Raw genomic sequence first — 19,784 nt, 5'->3', positions numbered from 1 at the left:
AAGTGTATGCCTGTGTACCATCTGGACTTCCGAGTGGTGAGAAATTCATGACATACAGGACATTGAAAATGTAATAACTTAGCTATAATAAGATGTTGGCTAAGCGAAAATGGCATGTTTTTTTGTTTAGTAATGGATGAAATATTTATTTTAGGTGCCCCACGGTACAGAAGGTTACTTGTAAATTAAAAAATTGGTGAACATACGAACAATTAACATAATTCGTTTTTGCTGTAGTGTAGCGTACGTCGACACAGTACACGACGTAACCGTCGGTAAACTTCGCCTGGAAAATAACTACAGTACACATTTTGGTCCCTGGATGGAACATGATATCACGACCCAACGTTGAACGATTCGTACAAAGGGATACCGCCAGACAAGTGCGTACATATAGCTATTGTTTAGTAGTAAGTTAGATCGCTGGCGATAATGAATGCATATAAAGTGCATAATATCACTCTGACGTACTCTCACGGTCAATGAAACGTCGAGGTTTTCTAGGCGCTGAAGCTAGCCTACGAAGTGAACGCGAACGAATTATATTCCCCGACAAAAAGTACCCGAACCGTCGGTAAACTTCGCCTGGAAAATAACTACATTACACATTTTGGTCCCTGGATGGAACTTGATATCGCCCGTCTCGACCCAACGTTGAACGATTCGTACAAAGGGATACCGCCAGACAAGTGCGTACCTAGCTAATGTTTAGTAGTAAGTTAGATCGCTGGCAATAATGAATGCATATAAATTGCATAATAGCACTCTGACGTACTCTCACGGTCAATGAGACGTCGCGGTTTTCTAGGCGCTGAAGCTACCAAGTGAACGCGAACGTTTTTTACTGTATATTATATTCCCCGACAAAAAGTACCCGTGTTCCCTTCGGTAACCGTCGGTAAACTTCGCCTGGAAAATAACTACATTACACATTTTGGTCCCTGGATGGAACATGATATCACGCGTCTCGACCCAACGGTGAACGATTCGTACAAAGGGATACCGCCAAACAAGTGCGTACTAGCTATTGTTTAGTAGTTAGATCTCTGGCAATAATGAATGCATAAAAGTGCATAATAGCCCTCTGACGTAATCTCACGGTCAATGGAACGTCGTGGTTTTCTAGGCGCTGAAGCTATATGAAGTGAACGCGAACGTTTTTTACTGTATATTATATTCCCCGACAAAAAGTACCCGTGTTCCCCGACGGGATGGGGGGGGGGGGGGGCTAGGCTCCCCGACGAGGGGGATAGAGCCCCCGTAGCCCCCCCGCTGGCGCCACCACTGCAACTATCGATAATATTGTAATCATCTAAACTAAAGTTTGTTTGTTAAGAAATGCTAGAACTCAACAACAAAATGTGAAACAACAGCATGTGCAACAGCAACAATGATAACAACAGTCAATGATAACATGTACTAAGGCCTACAACAGTCAATGATAACATGTACTAAGGCCTACAACAGTCAATGATAACATGTACTAAGGCCTACAACAGTCAATGATAACATGTACTAAGGCCTACAACAGTCAATGATAACATGTGCAAAACATGACACACGCTTTTGTACCGACTACCAGAGAAAACAAACAATTTCTTAGTTCAGATGTAACTATTATTTTTGAATTGAATCAACCACGGATGTATTTAAATAACAATCAAATTTAAATAACAAAGTTTCATTGCAACTATTCATTTAAGTATTTTCATTGTTAATGTTAGTAACAGACTTAGTGATCCATGAAGAGCAGTGTCCCAATACTATTTTGTGGAATCGAAACACGACCAGAGCGTCAGCATTTACATGTAGTAAGTACTTTGTTTACACTTTACATCATGATTATGCTTCTTACAACTTAACTGCTATCAATATATTAAATTGACCAATAAAATAGTGTACGCTTATGATTATAATGGCATCATTTATAAGGTATTTTCAGTGCAGGCCGGGCCTTAAACGTTATGGTCACGTTTACAACCTCGAACTATCTGGGGACACACCCATAGCCTACTTCTTAAAGTTGGTTCTCACTATGACGTAATGACGTAAACGTAAGTGTCTTGACCAATCACAAGCGATGGATCATCTCAAGTGTCAGAAAATGCCAGAAGCGGATGAATATTTTTTTTAATAATTGCTTTTTTAAAGATCAACGATAAAGTGTGTTCAGTTGGTCAATTGTAATGAATCGATTCGGAAGAGCTCTATAGGGTGTTTTTAATTATTATTATTATTATTATTCATTTTTGTATTTTGTTCCATATACGACGATTAAAAACCAATTAGGTCTATGCCAAACGAGGTAAAAAGTCCACCAAATTTAGACGTAAATTCAGCCTACGGGCGTATAATAAATCTCCGATCAGCTACGGCGTGTAATTAATCTCCGATAACAACGTTCGTGTTTGAGGCGGTGTTGTCGTCGATCGTCAATATTTTGGTCAGAAATAACATAGCGTTTCATGGGATTTCAGGACACCATGTTAATTAAAAAATCGTAACTCTTGAACGGAGGATCGTATGAGAAAACAAATTACTGTGAAATGTTCTTAAAAGATTGGCCTACATCACTGTGTGATTGAAAAAAAGTAGAAATTTTGTTGTCACTACTTAAAATCCATCGAAAAAAACACCACAGTGTATAAGCATAGGCGTTTGTCACCGGCGTTTTTTCGCGGCAAAGTCGCGGGGCCTATGCTTTACACCGTGGTGTTTTTTCGATGAGTGAAAATAAAAAAAATTCTAATTTTGTTCAATCACACAGTTATGTAGGCTAATCTTTAAAGAACATTTTACAGTAAAAATTTTGTCCATACGACTGTCCGTTGAGGATTTTTAAGTAACTTGTCCTCCGGAAATAGGCTAAAAACGCTATGTTATTTCTGTTGGTTACGCTTCGTCGTTGCACGGCATTGTTTGTCATCGATCGAAGATGTCTTCCGTTTCGTGAAAAAGGCGTATACAAAACAAAGAAAATTGAATAATTCGTACGAAACAATTCGATCAGCCTACGGCGTGTAATTAATCTCCGATAACAACGTTCGTGTTTGAGGCGGTGTTGTCCTTGTTGGTGCAGGGCTAGAACGTCGATCGTCAATATTTTGGTCTAAATCGTTGTTCAGGGTAGGCTCAAAATCATCGTCAAGTAACATAAAAAATGGTCGTAAGGAGTAGGCATATCTCGACAGGATTTTCGGCTTCAAATGGCATAAGGGTGGTCGTAAGAAAACAAGTTGTAGTTGGTAAAAATATTTAATAACAGCGAATGCCTTTTTCACGAAACGAAAGAGATCAAGTTCGATCGTTGACAAACAATGCCGTGCAACGAAGCGTACCAACAGAAATAACATAGCGTTTTCAGGGGATTTCAGGACACCATGTTAATTAAAAAATCGTAACTCTTGAACGGAGGATCGTATGAGAAAACAAATTACTGTGAAATGTTCTTAAAAGATTGGCCTACATCACTGTGTGATTGAAAAAAAGTAGAAATTTTGTTGTCACTACTTAAAATCCATCGAAAAAACACCACAGTGTATAAGCATAGGCGTTTGTCACCGGCGTTTTCGCGGCAAAGTTGCGGGGCCTATGCTTACACCGTGGTGTTTTTTCGATGAGTGAAAATAAAAAAAATTCTAATTGTGTTCAATCACACAGTTATGTAGGCTAATCTTTAAAGAACATTTTACAGTAAAAAATGTTGTCCATACGACTGTCCGTTGAGGATTTTTAAGTAACTTTTCCTCCGAAAATAGGCTAAAAACGCTATGTTATTTCTGTTGGTTACGCTTCCTTCCGTTTCGTGAAAAAGGCGTATACAAAACAAAGAAATTTGAATAATTCGCACGAAACAATTCGTTGTTGTGGGTCGTAGGTTACAAACCGGGCTGACCTCTAAACGTAATTTCCGGCCATGAATCGTTCAAGCATGGCCATGAATCGTTCAAGCATGGGCATAACTAGACTTGCCCCAAGTCTGTATTATCTTTTTTTTTTATTTATTTGTTTTTATTTCGACCGCGATTTTTGTCTGAAAATCCAAAATCAAGTAGTATACGTATGAAACGTCATCTGTGCCAAAATATTTATCTTTTAACTAATATTAAGACAAAACTCCGTCTGGAACCCAGACTAGGGCATAACTGGTTATAATCGGTAAATAATCGAGGTATATTCAGAACGTCATTTCGACGATCGAGTATTCTCTACTTCTACGGAGCGCCATTTATGCATTTATTTACTTCCGAAATAGAAATAGTACTACGGTAGCTGCTCCAGTGGACCAAATTTAGCACCGGTGGAGCACAGTGATATAAAATAGAAAAAAGTCACTAATTTTAATATCTTTTTGTATGTTAATACACTGTGCTCAAGTGGACACAATTTGGCGCCAGTGAGGAGCACAGTGATATAAAATAGAAATAAGCCCCTGAATTTTAATATCTTTTGGTATGTTAATAGGCCAACACTGTGCTCAAGTGAACCCAATTTGGAGCCAGTGGAGCACAGTAGTGATATAAAATAGAAATAAGTCACTGAATTTTAATATCTTTTCGTATGTTAATACACTGTGCTCAAGTTGACCCAATTTGGCGCCAGGAGAGCACAGTGATATAAAATAGAAATAAGTCACTGAATATTAATATATTTTCGTATGCTAATACACTGTGCTCAAGTGGACCCAATTGGGAGCCAGGGGAGCACAGTGATATAAAATAGAAATAAGTCACTGAATTTTAATATCTTTTCGTAAGTTATTACGTACACTGTGCTCAAGTGGACCCAATTTGGAGCCAGGGGAGCACAGTGATATAAAATAGAAATAAGTCACTGAATTTTAATATCTTTTCGTATGTTAATACACTGTGCTCAAGTGGACCCAATTGGAGCCAGTGGAGCACAGTGATATAAAATAGAAATAAGTCACTAAATTTTAATATCTTTTCGTATGTTAATACACTGTGCTCAAGTGGACCAAATTTGGCGCCAGGAGAGCACAGTGATATAAAATAGAAATAAGTCATTGATGTTAATATATTTTCGTATGTTAATACACTGTGCTCAAGTGGACTTAATTTGGCACCAGTGGAGCACAGTGATATAAAATGGACAAGAAATATTTCTTACAAAAAACGCTGCTCGCTTATTGAAAAATATTTTTTATTTCAAATGTTTTTGAATGTGTCATTTTATTGTCACATAATAGTTATTTTACCTGAAAAAAAATGTAATTTAAAGAAACAAATACTTAAATTGTCTGTCAGACAATGGTTTTTGGGTTTCTTTTCTTTTTTTATATGTGAATAAATATTATTTTTTTGTTACAGAAGTGAATACTCAATTTCTGTCACTTTAGTTAATTTTATTATCTGGGGGTCACTTCATCACCCTAGATATTTCAATTGTGAAGTATCCTATTACAAACACAAACTTTAATGGCCTGTTTCGATAATACTCCTGTAATTCAATGAATATCTGACAGTGAATATACCACCAGAAATGCTTAGGGATTTGTAATTTTAGCATGACATGTCCTAATAGACTCTTTCCCAGACGTTTTTTGGGTCTACTGTAGCAGCTGGAATCAATAAATTATAGTGGAGTTTCCATTTTCACAAAACTGTCTGTCCTTAGAACTATAACTGCTGCTTGCTTTAGCTTCTGATTGAGTAGTCCTAATGGGACGTAGCGGGCTAGAGCAGCAGCGTGAAAAAGTCACTGAATTTTAATATCTTTTCGTATTTAATACACTGTGCTCAAGTGGACCCGATTTGGAGCCAGGGGAGCACAGTGATATAAAATAGAAATAAGTCACTGAATTTTAATATCTTTTTCGTATGTTAATACACTGTGCTTACGTGGACGTACCCAATATGGCGCGCGCGCCAGTGAGCATAGTGATATAAAATTAAAAAAAAGTCAAGTGGACCCAATTTGGCACCAATGGGAGCACAGGGAAATAGTCACATACAAAAACTTCTAGAAAAAATATTTATCGAATTCAAAAATATTTCAAACTTGGTAGGCCTATATAAGTTCAATATCGGTTACTCCATCCGTAAACCAAAAGAAAAAATAGTTTCAAGCCACATCAGTGATTTTAATAACTAATTGCGTTTGCCTATAATAAATACTTATGAAAGAACATAAAATTCCAACACATTTTTTTAAACTTTAGCGATAAAAAAAAAGACATATGTTAGAAATATGAATTATGTAGTAACATATTGAACGTGTAGTAACCTATTGAACATATATTACCAAATTTCAAATGTGTAGGACAATTGATGACGATCAAAATGTAAAGTTTAAAAAATGTGTTGGAATTCTATGTTCTATCATAAATATACATTTTAAACGAACGAAAATTACTAAAATCACTGATATGGCCTGAAACTAATTTTTCTTTTGGTTTACGGATGGAGTAACCGATATTGAATTTATATAATAAGTTTGAAATATTTTTGAAATCCAGAAGTATTTTTTCTCGATGTTTTTGTATGTGACTATTTCCCTGTGCTCTCATTGGTGCCAAATTGGGTCCACTTGAGCACAGTGTATTAAAATACGAAAATATATTATAATTTAGTGACTTTTTTCTATTTTATATCACTGTGGTCACTGGCGCGCGCGCCAATTGGGTCCACGTGAGCACAGTGTATTAATATACGAAGAGATATTAAAATTTAGTGACTTATTTCTATTTTATATCACTGTGCTCCACTGGCGCCAAATTAGGTCCACTTGAGCACAGTGTATTAACATACGAAAAGATATTAACATTCAGTGACTTATTTCTATTTTATATCACTGTGCTCCACTGGCTCCAAATTGGGTCCACTTGAGCACAGTGTATTAACATACGAAAATATATTAAAATTCAGTGACTTTTTTCTATTTTATATCACTCTGCTCCACTGGCTCCAAATTGGGTCCACTTGAGCACAGTGTATTAACATACGAAAATATATTAAAATTCAGTGACTTTTTTCTATTTTATATCACTGTGCTCCACTGGCTCCAAATTGGGTCCACTTGAGCACAGTGTATTAACATACGAAAAGATTTAACATTCAGTGACTTATTTCTATTTTATATCACTGTGCTCCCCTGGCTCCAAATTGGATCCACTTGAGCACAGTGTATTAACCCCGGTATTAACATACGAAAAGATATTAAAATTCAGTGAATTAATTCTATTTTATATCACTGTGCTCCACTGGCTCCAAATTGGGTCCACTTGAGCACAGTGTATTAACATACGAAAAGATATTAGTGACTTTTTTCTATTTTATATCACTGTGCTCCACCGGTGCTAAATTTGGTCCACTGAAGCAGCTACCGCAGTACTATTTCTATTTCGGAAGTAAATAAAGGCATAAATGGCGCTCCGTAAAAGTAGAGAATGCTCGATCGTCGAAATGACGCTCTGAATATACCTCAATAATCTGTACGTACGAATGGTGTCTGAAGGGTTCTAGGACACCTATCCCCTAGACAGTTACCCCCCGGATGTTTACCACCCGGACAACTACCCCCCGGGCAACTACCCCCCCGGACAACTACCCCCTTAGGATAACAACCCCCCGGACAACTACCCCCCCCCCCCGGACAACAACCACCCCCTTAGGACAACTACACCCTTAGGATAACCTCCCCCGGGTAACTACCCCCGGTCAACTACCCCCGGTCAACTACCACCCCCTCCCCCAATCCAAAAGTAGACAAATATATAGGACCGGTTTCTGTAAAAATGAAATCATCTGTTTTTAACGGGTGTTTCGAAACTAGAGACCCGAGACCAGAGACCTGACACGAGACCCAATATGAAAAGGGAGACCTATATTTGAGTCTCCCTTTTCGTATATTAGGGTCTCCCTTTTCGTATAGTGTGGTCTCTCTTTTCGTATAGTGGGGTCTCCCATTTTGTATATTTGGGTCTCCCTTTTCGTATATTTGGGTCTCCCTTTTCGTATATTTAGGTCTCCCTTTTCGTATTGGGTCTCTGGTCTCGGGTCTCTAGTTTCGAAACACCCGTTTTCAACCGATTATTCTGTTTAACAGCACGCTAGACCCTAGATGTGCTAGATTTAAAGTACCGTATTTATTGAAAAAACGGCCTGGGCTGTTTATTGTTTAGGTGTTTTTTAGGTGGATATTTATTGAAAGAAAGTTGTTTATTCAATGGGAGGGGGTATAATCTAATGGAAATAGACGCCGATTATTCCATATGATGTTTCATGGGAGTGACATGGTCACCGTTTATTTGAGGGGAATTTATTTAAAGATCGCCGTTTATCCGGTGAGTGAACATTGAGGTCAAATATCAAAAGTGATATTATTCTTCAAGTGTACAAAAATACATATATGACAAATTTGAGACAAAAATTAATTCTTTTAAGACCAGTGGTTATCGAAGCATTGTCCTGACGCAAAAATTATTATTATTAGCGAACCCAGTCTTTACAGTAAATACAGGGAGTACTATATAATACGTTCGACTATCCTATGATCATGTGTGACAATCTTCAGTTTATACCAGGCTATAATTATTTATGTTCAATCTTTTACTTTTGTTTACAATAATGAATAGTAATTCGTCAAAGTAACGAATTAAAATATAGTTATTAATTCCTATTATACACTGTTGCAGAGTCAGGTTGTTGAATGGTCCGGGGTGGTAGTTGTCCGTCCGGGGGGTAGTTGTTCTAAAGGGATAGTTTTCTGGGTGGTAGTTGTCCAGAGGTTAGTTGTCCTACGGAGGTAGTTGTCCTAAAAGATTATTTGCCCTCGGAGTATTGTCCAGGTCCAGGAGGTAGTTGTCCTACGGGGAGTATTGTGTCAGAGGTAGTTGTCCGCGGGGTAATTACGCGGGGGGGGGGGAGGGGGTAGTTCTCCGGGGGTAATTGTCAGGGGGTAATTGTTCCTTGGGTAATTGTCCGGGGGTAGTTGTCCAGGGGTTAGTTGTCTTAAAAGCGGAGTATTGTCCAGGAAGTAGTTGTCCTACGGGGAGTATTGTGTCAGAGGTAGTTGTCCGCGGGGTAATTACCCGGGGGGGGGGGGGGGGGAATTGTCCGGGAGTTATTGTCCGGGGGGTAATTGTTCCTTGGGTAATTGTCCGGGGGTAGTTGTCCGGGGGTTAGTTGTCCTAAAAGATTATTTTCCCTCGGAGTATTGTCCAGGAAGTAGTTGTCCTACGGGGAGTAGTGTGTCAGAGGTAGTTGTCCGCGGGGTAATTACCCGGGGGGGGGGAGGTAATTGTCCCGGCGGGTTATTGTCCGGGGGGTTATTGTCCGGGGGGGTAATTGTTCCTAGGGGTAATTGTCCGGGGGGTAGTTGTCCAGGGGGTAGTTGTCCTAAGGGTAGTTGTCCTAAGGGAGTTGTTGTCCTAAGGGCGTAGTTGTCCGGGGGGTATTTGTCCGGCGGGTAGTTGTCCTAAAGGGGTAGTTGTCCTAAGGGGGTAGTGGTCCAGGTTGTGGTTATCCGGGGGGTAGTTTTACGGGGGGTAAATGTCCAGGGGGTGAATATCCGGATACGGTCTGAAGCATGCCTTGGGGCTAGGTTGAAAATAAACGCTTATTTTTTTATACGTACGAACACAACCCTACACGTGACTAAAAACTGGTAACACGATAAACACTAACTCAAATTTAAGCACGCGACTGCAGCCATTTATATGGCCTTGTTTAGTTGTGAATGTGGTCATTCGTGCATCTTACCCAGAAACAACCATTATATGCCTATAATAATACGTGTGTTTACAACCGCTAATGCCAAAAACGCCAGCTGTCGAAATAATAGCCGTTAATGTAATCCACCGCTAATGTAGAACAATCCACCGTTAATGTAGAACAATCCACCGCTAATGTAGAACAATCCACCGCTAATGTAGAACAATCCACCGCTAACGTAGAACAATCCACCGTTAATGTAGTAAAACACCAACAGCTTATGTAGTAAATATAAATCAACACCAGCTAATGTATAAACGGTCGACAGCTTATGTAGTAACGAAAATTACCTCCCACCTTATGTAGTTAGGCCTACTATCGCCAGCTGATGTAGAAAATGTTATATATTTTACAAAAATGTCTAAATCATGTGCAAATGCATCGATCTTTCCACCTCTTGAAAACAAAACGACCACACATCGCAAGCAACCATCTCTGTTAAGGGACCGCTTCTCAAAATCGACCACCTCGTAATGGATCACCTCCTCTCATAAGGGACCGCTTCTCATAATCGACCACCTCTCGTAAGCGACCACCTCTCTTAACTACCACACCTCTCGTAAGGGACCACGACCTCTTTCTCTCTTTTAAAGGCCGCTTCTCATAATCGACTATCTTCCGTCACAACGACCTCTCGTAAGTGACCACCTCTATAGAACCACCACCGTCTCTTTTAAGGGATCGCTTCTAATAATTGACAATCTCTCGTAATCGATCTCCTCTCCTAACGACCACACCTCTCGTCAGTCACGACTCTTTTAAATTATGTGACAGCTTCTCATGATCGACCACCTCCCATGACAACGACCTCTCGAAAGTGATCACCTCTATTGAACGACCACCGTCTCTTTTAAGGGACCACTTCTCATCATTGACCACGTAAGCGACCACCTCTCTTAACGACCAAAAACTCCCGTCAATGAAGACCTGGCAAAACATCTTTCTAATCTTCATTGGCCAATAACCTAAAAAGTAATATATATATAGGCCTATATATAATATAAATTATTATTATATAATATATATATATAAAAATATATATAGGCAGCACTTGCCAGCTTTATACTATGACGTTATCCAAATTCCTTCACTTTTTTTTTTATTTTTTTTTATTCAGTATATTACACAGAGGCGCCTTACAAGATGGAACCATCTTAGCTTCAAGGCGCCTCAGATTAACAAATACAACATTTTAAAACAACTAACAGAAACATCAATTAAATCTTCAAGAATTAACAAGAAATTGTTGTACATAATAAAATAATAAAGCATTTTCACAATTCGAAAGAAGATCGGAACCAAAAATAAAAATTTCACTTAAAAATGTAAAATTAAATGTTAAAGAAAAATCCTTGGCTAAGATATCCTCAATAATTGCACTGATGAAGGGCTAGTGTTGCCCGAAAGCTCTGCTAACTTTTCTGGCTGTTTACTTTATCGTTTTGATTTAGCTTTTCGCTTTTAATTTTGTATCTCCATTGAGATCCAGCCACTGATACCCACAGCATTGTCATTTTTTTCAGTAATTTGCCTTTGGATTTATATATATATATATATATATATATATATATATATATATATATATATATATATATATATATATATATATATATATATATATATATATATATATATATAAATCAATGATGTTGCGTAGCACTGTGTAAATTATATATAAATCATAATGTTCCGAATATGAGCACTGTTTCTATAATTTACAGTATGATTTATATATATATATATATATAACTAAATGCTGTGGGTATTAGTTATATATATATATATGAGGACTAGTGCTGTTCCGCCGTACCACGCCGAGAATGTTAAAGAGTCGCTATCCAATCGAGTTCGAACAATACCATGAAAGCCCCAGTGGTCTAATGGTTAGGACATCTGCATATCAAGCAGGCGGTCCGAGTTCGAGTCTCGGTTGGGGCGACTTTTTCTCATTCTCACAGATTTCCTCATCTTTATCGTTTCAAATTAATTAATTAAATTTCAGTATATCACCGGGCGGTTTAGAATTAATGTTCTGTGCCTGATTTGTTTATATATATAAAAGTATCTCTTCTGAGATCCCGCCTCGTGAATAAAAATACTGTAAGATGAGGGCGTATCAATTTGATCTCTGGTGCGCGTGCGTACAACTGAGGACTAGTGCTGTTCCGCCGTACCACGCCGAGAATGTTAAAGAGTCGCTATCCAATCGAGTTCGAACAATACCATGAAAGCCCCAGTGGTCTAATGGTTAGGACATCTGCATATCAAGCAGGCGGTCCGAGTTCGAGTCTCGGTTGGGGCGAATTTTTCCTCATTCTCACAGATTTCCTCATCTTTATCGTTTCAAATTATATATATATATATATATATATATATATATATATATATATATCACTGATGAAGGGCTAGTGTTGCCCGAAAGCTCTGCTAACTTTTCTGGCTGTTTTACTTCTCGTTTTGATTTAGCTTTTCGCCTTTATTTTGTATCTCCATTGATTATCCAGCCACTGATACCCACAGCGTTGTAAAAAAAAAAAATGACAATGCTGTGGGTATCAGTGCAAATATATACTGTATATATATATATACTGTATTTCTTTTCAGATTATCTGCTGTTTATAATAAAGAAAATCAATGATGTATGGTTGATATCAGTACATCTCCTCATTCAATGATAAACATTCATTTTGATGAGAGTTTCCTCGGCGTTTGGCAAAACCTTTTTCTAATCTTTCATGACCAAAACTTTATCATTTATATATTTCTTTTCAGATTATCTGCTATATTTTTGAGAGCTTACAATAAAAGCAAAATCAATGATGTATGGTTGGATTATTATCTTAATATTACAGATCATCTCTAAAGTGCGTTGCCATCCTCAATGTCTAGATTTTTACCCCCCATTTGAAACTTCAGATTTGGTATTCTGTTCAATGTATAACGAAATAAGTTGCTGCACTTCAAAACGGGATCAACAAATCTACAAAGAATATATGGATATTAAAAATAAAATTACTGACATTGAGTTTTCAAAATGCGGGGATTACATCCGGGATATATTATGCCAGCAATGTTCCCCATATGCCGCCCATCTTTACGATGCAGAATCAACGGGAATAGCAACTAAATTCCCAGGGTTGTGTAATAAATATTGCACTGACTTCTATAATAAATGCTCAGCCAATATTCCATTATTAACAACTGATAAGCAACTTCACAATATAGCAAAATCGGGAAGTGTAACATTCTGTGACGCTGTAAGCATACCTGATATGGATTATTGTTACCCAGATATATTGGATGACTGGAAGTTGAATACAGCGCTTGAAAGAGCATTAGGTGGAGAGGGCGACGGATGCTTGTGTTTAGAGGAGTTTGCAACTGGACTTCGAAACCCACTCCTTGCAGTTCATGCTAATGATCACACACATCAAGTTTACATAGCCGAACAATTAGGTCTGATTCATATTTATCAGAAAGATGGGAAGAAACTTGACGAACCTTTCCTTGATCTTCGGACGGCAGTTATAACTTCAGATAGACGTGCAGATGAAAGAGGCCTTCTAGGATTGGCGTTTCATCCTAACTACAAAGAGAACAGACGACTGTTCATACATTATACAACAATAGACAAGAAAAGTAAAGATAGTGTTGTACGAATTAGCGAGTTTTCTACATTTGCGGAAAACATTAATAAGGTTGACACCCGCACGGAAAGGATACTTGTACAAGTTGTTGAGCCGGCAGTCAATCACAATGGTGGTCAGATTTTGTTTGGTATTGATGGGTACCTGTATATTTGTCTAGGGGATGGAGGAAAAGGAGGAGACCCGTGGGGTGTGCATGGAAATGCTCAGAACATGTACGTATCTTAAAACTATTTGTATTAACTCATAAATGGCAAATTCGATTATTTAATTTGTTGAAATTATTTATATATTGCGAATGCAAGTTTGTTTGTATGCATTTAATATAATATTAATCTTCACTACTGAATTACACGAATTGAAATTTTGTTAAATTCCACAATTGAAAGAAACAAAAACAATAATGTTGTACACTTTGGTGACATCTGCTCTCTTTAAAGTCAACCTTTATCGTTCTATATAATACTTTTCCACTTTTTACTATTGCTTAAATGTTTTATATAGGAAAACATTCTTGGGAAAGATGTTAAGAATCGATGTTGATTCAAAAGATAAAGGTAAGGAATACGCTATTCCTTCATCAAATCCTTTCGTTGATCGTCCAGCCTCTGAAGTGAGACATGAGATTTTCGCGTATGGTATTAGGAACATCTGGAGATGCGGTATGGACAGGGGTGATCGGGAGACTGGTAAAGGAAAAGGGCGTATCATCTGTGGTGACGTTGGACAATCAATATACGAGGAAATTGACATAATGGAGAAAGGTGGCAATTACGGATGGCGTGCTAAAGAGGGATTTGAATGTTTTGATAAAGAAATGTGTGCTGATAAGAAAAAATGGTTAGGTAAGTTTTGAAAATCTTCACTTTGGTTCAATTAAATTAATTCGTTCAAATTGTGTAGTTTACTCTTTCGTATTTCTTTGAACAAGAACGGCACCACACGCCCAGTACGTTTGGTCAGGATTCACCCATTGAGTAATTAACATATTATTTCTATCACGCCAATATTAATGAAATTGCCCAACAATCAACAATAATATAATTTCAGCGTCTTTGTCTATGGCGGCTCTGCTTTGTATGACAGAGAATTATGAAACAAATTGCTTCTTTTCAGTTAATGAAGTTCCCCCCATTCACATCTACGACCATACGGTTGGGAAGTCTGTTACTGGTGGACATATATATCGAGGTTGTCTGTTTCCAAATATGCAGGGACATTATATATATGGAGATTTTATGAATGGGTAAACAAACGATTTCATTTATTGTAGCATTAATGTCTGTTTTACTGCAGTATTTATATTATATCTGTATTTTATTGTTAACCGTTTTTGATGTTGTATTGTTTTATGTTTCAAACCTGTTAGTGGCGGTATTTATCGCTGTTGGTTTTGATTGAATAAAATAAAAATAAAAAAAAAAATATAATGTTAGTGTATTAAAATAATGAATAAATATCTAAATAATAAATGTATCATTTTACTAATAAATATTTACAATTTCCCTCTGAAAATATGACTTAACAGTTAACAGGAAACCCTGTTGTCTGACGACGGATGAGTTTCTTTCTGGCTTCATTTTTATAAGCAATGTCATTTTTATTGAATGGCCTAACTCAAATTTGAATTGAGATAACAAATGCAGAATTTGCTTACAGTCGATTGTTCAAATTGGTTGAGAGAGAGGTAGATGGAAAATGGGAAAATACTGAGATATGTATGGGAGATTCCAAAATATGTACTGGAGAATGGGTCAACAAATATCCTACTAACATCCTATCGTTTGGAGAAGACGAATCAGGTTGGTTTGCTTTTCTAATATAGTTTTGTAGATTCATTTCTTGTACACTAAAGCCTACCGGGGCTCATGGGGCACCCTTAATAAATATTCGCAAAAAAAACAAACATCTCTCATGCAATGTGTTAATAATCTGATGGATATTGTAATGTATGTATATTATGTTTTACAGGCGAGATTTATATGTTAACAACAGATCTTGCAAAAACAACAAATGCTGGAGGAAAAGTTTTTAAATTTGTTGATCCATCTTTGTAAGTACCCCTGTACAATCATTTAATGTTAGTGGATAGAAGAAGAATGCATGTATTTCACTGAATCGAAATAAAGTGATTACCTAGACTCAGGACAGTTTTAATTTTTCATTTTAGGAGAAGAAGTCCCATTGATTGTCTGGACGATGATGATGCAAATGCACATTCTATTAAGGGAGCCAAGAAGGATAAGAGAGAGGAAATAGAAGGTATAGGCCTACACATTAAAGGTGCAGTACTCAGTGGTGTAACGGCTATGCGCGCTCACTGGCTAAACCCAGGGGCCCCAGAGCTCAATGAGCCTCAGAGCATGAGCATTTCAGTGCAACATCCAACGTTGAAGGACCCTTAAAGATCAGATTTAGGCATGAATTTTTAATATAATATCTGGTTAATTTTACATAAATCAAATATGTGTAATAGAAATCAAAACGAAAAAACATGAATTTCCTATAAAATAGTCAAATACGAAATTTGGCAAAATTCTGCTAAAAAGACTTTTTTTTTCAGTAGTTAGAGGTAGTTCTACCTAGTGTAATAACATGTCAAAAGTGACTCCCATAGAAGGTGAAAAATATGGTAGATATAGGCCTACGGTGGATAATTTTTGCTATAGCATGAAAAATAAAAATACCAGAAACGTAAAATTTAAGTTATATTACCTATATTTAGTCATCTGATAACATATTTTACCACACCGTTTATTTTTCATAATTTTTTTTTAAAATGCCTTACTATTTACAACATTTGTGTACAAAAGAATAGAGATTTTAATGTGTAATTAATTTTGAACTATCCCCACTGATAAGAAAATGCTTATTTTCAACAAGCTCGTGTAACACAAATAAAATCCCAACAATTATGAAACATATGGGAAACTATAGATCGAAATTGATTGGAATGTATGATCAATAGAAATTGTTTGCCCGCACCTAGCCTTTAAGAGTTCTAAACCAGGGGTCATTGCGTTACGTCACTGACAGTATTGAGCTGAGATATTCAATGTAAAAATCATGATGAGTTCACAGTTGAATTTCTATTGAATTATCTCTCGATTTCACTACGGTATTATATGTATTTTATTTCATGGTAGTAAATACATTATCAATATACAAGCCTCCCTTTTAAACTGATAAATAAAGTCCGACGCCTATAACATAAGCCTATATCCGTGTTTATTATTATTCCATTTCGTTATTATACAGTTTCATATTAAATGTGTTCAATTTATTTTAAACAGGCAAGGTATATTCCAAGGATGAACCAGTATTTATTATGCCCCATCATACAGTGAAGGAAACGGAAAATTACATCTTACGTAATTTGTCAGTCGTTTTCATTTTTATTACTCTATACGTGTTATACCACGTTAGACATAAAGTAAGTACGGTAGTGTGAATATAGACTTCATATTTATTTTTTTTATTTCATTCTGGATCGTAAAAACGTGTTTAATATTTCGGTCAACCTATAAGTTTTATCACTGTATTCTTAATTCTGTTAATACCTATAGTTCGAATTATATCCTGGCAATATAACAACAGGATGCTGAGCTCCGGAGATCAAAGTGTTTATCAGTGACTGCGACGACACCACCACCACCCATTCCCCTTATTAACAGACACCGCGCGGCGCAGAGAATGTACATATTATTATTATAGTAGTACTGTTTTTAGTAGTACCTACTGGTTTTTGTCGCAGCCAAACATTATTAGATGTTATAAGTTCATCTCGACAAGACGAGCTGTTGTTAAATAGCAATGCCTAGTTTTTTTCCATGTAATTAGGTCCATGCTTATACACACATCTCGGATCAGCCCAATTATTGTGAATGTCGTACCATATACGCTTATTTTTCAGTAAAATTATAATTTAATATGATTACATACAACGACAATATTCGAAATATTCACGATTCTTAGATATTTTCTGCTACATGGGATTTCAGCGGCATCATAAGAAACAAAGGAAAAGACAATGTGTCGTCGTATTAAATGGAGTGTAAGTATTTCCCTTTTCAAAAATATAGCATTATCGTTGATGATTTCTTATAATATTCCTATTCAATTAATGTTGTATTGCAATAAATTAAAATATTTGATAATGACGATCGTAATTTGAGAATCAGCTGATATTTCTATTGTAAAATAGCGAATTATTATGTGTATTGACATGAATTACGTTTGGTTTTTCTACAGTTAACATTCTATTGGATTTGGTTGACTGCAAATGTATATCTTTCAAGTGATCAACAAAATAAGGCACGCTGATGATGATGACCCGAAAGTTTGAAATAAATTGTGGCTTTTGAAAGTTTTCTTGAATGACTTGAAATAGTACTGTACCATTATGTACAGATGTAAACAAACATTGCACGCCGCAAACAATCAATGTTTTGTGTGTGTATGATGATAACTATAATTTGGAATCTCATAGTCCACTATTACATTAAGCGTGGTTCCCACTAGCGACGCAACTCAAGGACATAACGCAACGCAAGTGAATTGACCAATCACAAGCGATGGCTTATTCGCTTGTGATTGCTAACTGTCTATAACTTCGCTTGTCATTGGTTAAAACGCTTGCGTTGCGTTTACGTACGTCCTTGCGTTACGTCGCTAGTGGGAACCAAGCTTAAACGACTCAAACCCTAAACCTGCTCACCGATTCTACAGCTGTCAAGTGGGTAGATCTTAACTTAACTATTGACAGTCATCTAGACGGTTGTTGAAATGTACATAGCAAGATTATTCAACTAAAAACAGTCTTTTCAATTTTTTTAAAATTATGTTTCTGTTGAGTCTTTCCACCTGATAAGAATTTCAAGAAATGTGTAACAGCAAGATTATTCAACTAATAATTATTCTGTCCGATTTTTTTTTTTTAATTATGTTTCTTTTAGCTGCCAACACCACATAAGATTTGCTTGTAAATATCATGAGATCTAATAATAAAAAAAGAGCTATGAATGAAATGAGCATAGTTAGCAAACTAGAGGTTTTTTAAATCTAGACTGTTAGGTTCTTATCAACTTTGAGGGCCATTATCATGCCGCATGGGGTGAACGATTGGTGACTTCCACTGGTCCCACAGGGGCTTGAGACTGACAAAAGTTAGCCATGGGCCGTCTTTGCAAACTCTTACCACCGTCACTTTCAGAATCAAGAATAATAACCGGCCCACATTATTACAATTTATTTATTTTGTCTTTACCTTGTTTTGTTACCAACATGGTGTGTGGACTATGATTGGCTAAAGGGCCGGCCAAACCCTATTTAAAAAGTTGATTTTTAACCTCGCCAGGGAGGTTGTAATCGATCGCGTGTCTTTGTCTGTCTGTTTGTTAGCAGGATTACTCAAAAAGCTATTGCAAAATTTTTAACAAATTTAAAAATGAAAATACAGATAGATATGTGGTCAAATTTTGAAGGCAATCCGGAACACGGCCCTAATTCTGGACCACTTTTAGTATTATTTTGAGACCTGTTAGTGTTAAAAGATAGGAGAGAATATTGAAAAGCCGGCGAGCAGTCTTACAGTAACAAGTAAACTTAGCTACTTGTCTAAAAAACTACAAGGGGCAAGAATTATAATTAGTGATTTGTAATTTTATTTAATTTGATTTGATTTAATGTACATGTTTTTTTATACGAGTAGTTTTAAAAAACGTATTTCTTTTTAAATACACCCGTTTCTGTTTGGCGTTTCTATTCTAAGTCAACTGAAACAATTGAAAAAAAGTTAGTTGAAAGGCTGGTTACATAACCTTTACACCAAACTCGCATACACATACTTGTAGTGAAATTAGCCTCTAAATCACACACAAAAATACATACATTTTGGCTAGATATATTATTTTTCCGGAGTAATCTTATGTAGGAGAATTTTACAGTAGCGTAGCTGCTAAATTATAACAATTCAAAATAAAATCGAATTATATTCATCTATGATACATCATCCTATAAATAACCTAAAACACTGTTTTCCACCCGCCCCTCCCAAAATAAAATTAGACAGCCGACGAATATATTATTTAATAGAAAGTTTGTGCAAATATGACTAAAATATGTCTTTAAAAAATATTTTATAAATCATGCTATTTTTTCATTTTTATAATCTCACATTTCTGTGATTTTACTGAATAATTGCTGGAAAAAATGAATTAAAGTAGAGAAAAAGAAAAGTTTGTCGAAAATGTCATATTCACGAATCTGACTTTACTTATTTAAAGCTAGAAGTATGTCTAACTTTTAAGAGAAACAATCACCAGGCTCGAAACAAACTAGATCCATTGCCCCAAACTATACCTCCTGATGGTAGCCGGACGATTTGGCCCTGAGACGATTCGTC

General features: G+C 36.5%; 1 protein-coding gene across 2 annotated transcripts; it reads left to right on the top strand.

The window, feature by feature from the left end:
* The first annotated feature begins 1,755 nt into the window (after nucleotides 1-1,755).
* Nucleotides 1,756-19,740, top strand: LOC140052206 (HHIP-like protein 2). 2 transcript variants are annotated; one of them, XM_072097660.1, is made up of 10 exons: nucleotides 1,756-1,811; nucleotides 12,507-13,596; nucleotides 13,886-14,226; nucleotides 14,498-14,627; nucleotides 15,041-15,183; nucleotides 15,353-15,434; nucleotides 15,552-15,643; nucleotides 16,675-16,814; nucleotides 17,357-17,435; nucleotides 17,633-19,740. In XM_072097660.1, exons 2-9 carry the CDS (start codon nucleotides 12,551-12,553, stop codon nucleotides 17,426-17,428), a joined length of 2,046 nt encoding a protein of 681 aa, XP_071953761.1. In that variant the 5' UTR covers nucleotides 1,756-1,811; nucleotides 12,507-12,550; the 3' UTR covers nucleotides 17,429-17,435; nucleotides 17,633-19,740. The 2 variants fall into 2 exon arrangements, with proteins under 2 accessions (XP_071953761.1, XP_071953762.1); XM_072097661.1 differs by lacking the exon at nucleotides 1,756-1,811 and adding an exon at nucleotides 3,046-3,126.
* Nucleotides 19,741-19,784: the final 44 nt, after the last annotated feature.

This window comes from Antedon mediterranea, chromosome 6 (genome assembly GCF_964355755.1).
Source record: "Antedon mediterranea chromosome 6, ecAntMedi1.1, whole genome shotgun sequence".
Classification (NCBI taxonomy): domain Eukaryota; kingdom Metazoa; phylum Echinodermata; class Crinoidea; order Comatulida; family Antedonidae; genus Antedon; species Antedon mediterranea.
The sequence above is the reverse complement of the archived record's forward strand: the minus strand, read 5'-3'. Positions and strand labels throughout refer to the sequence as shown.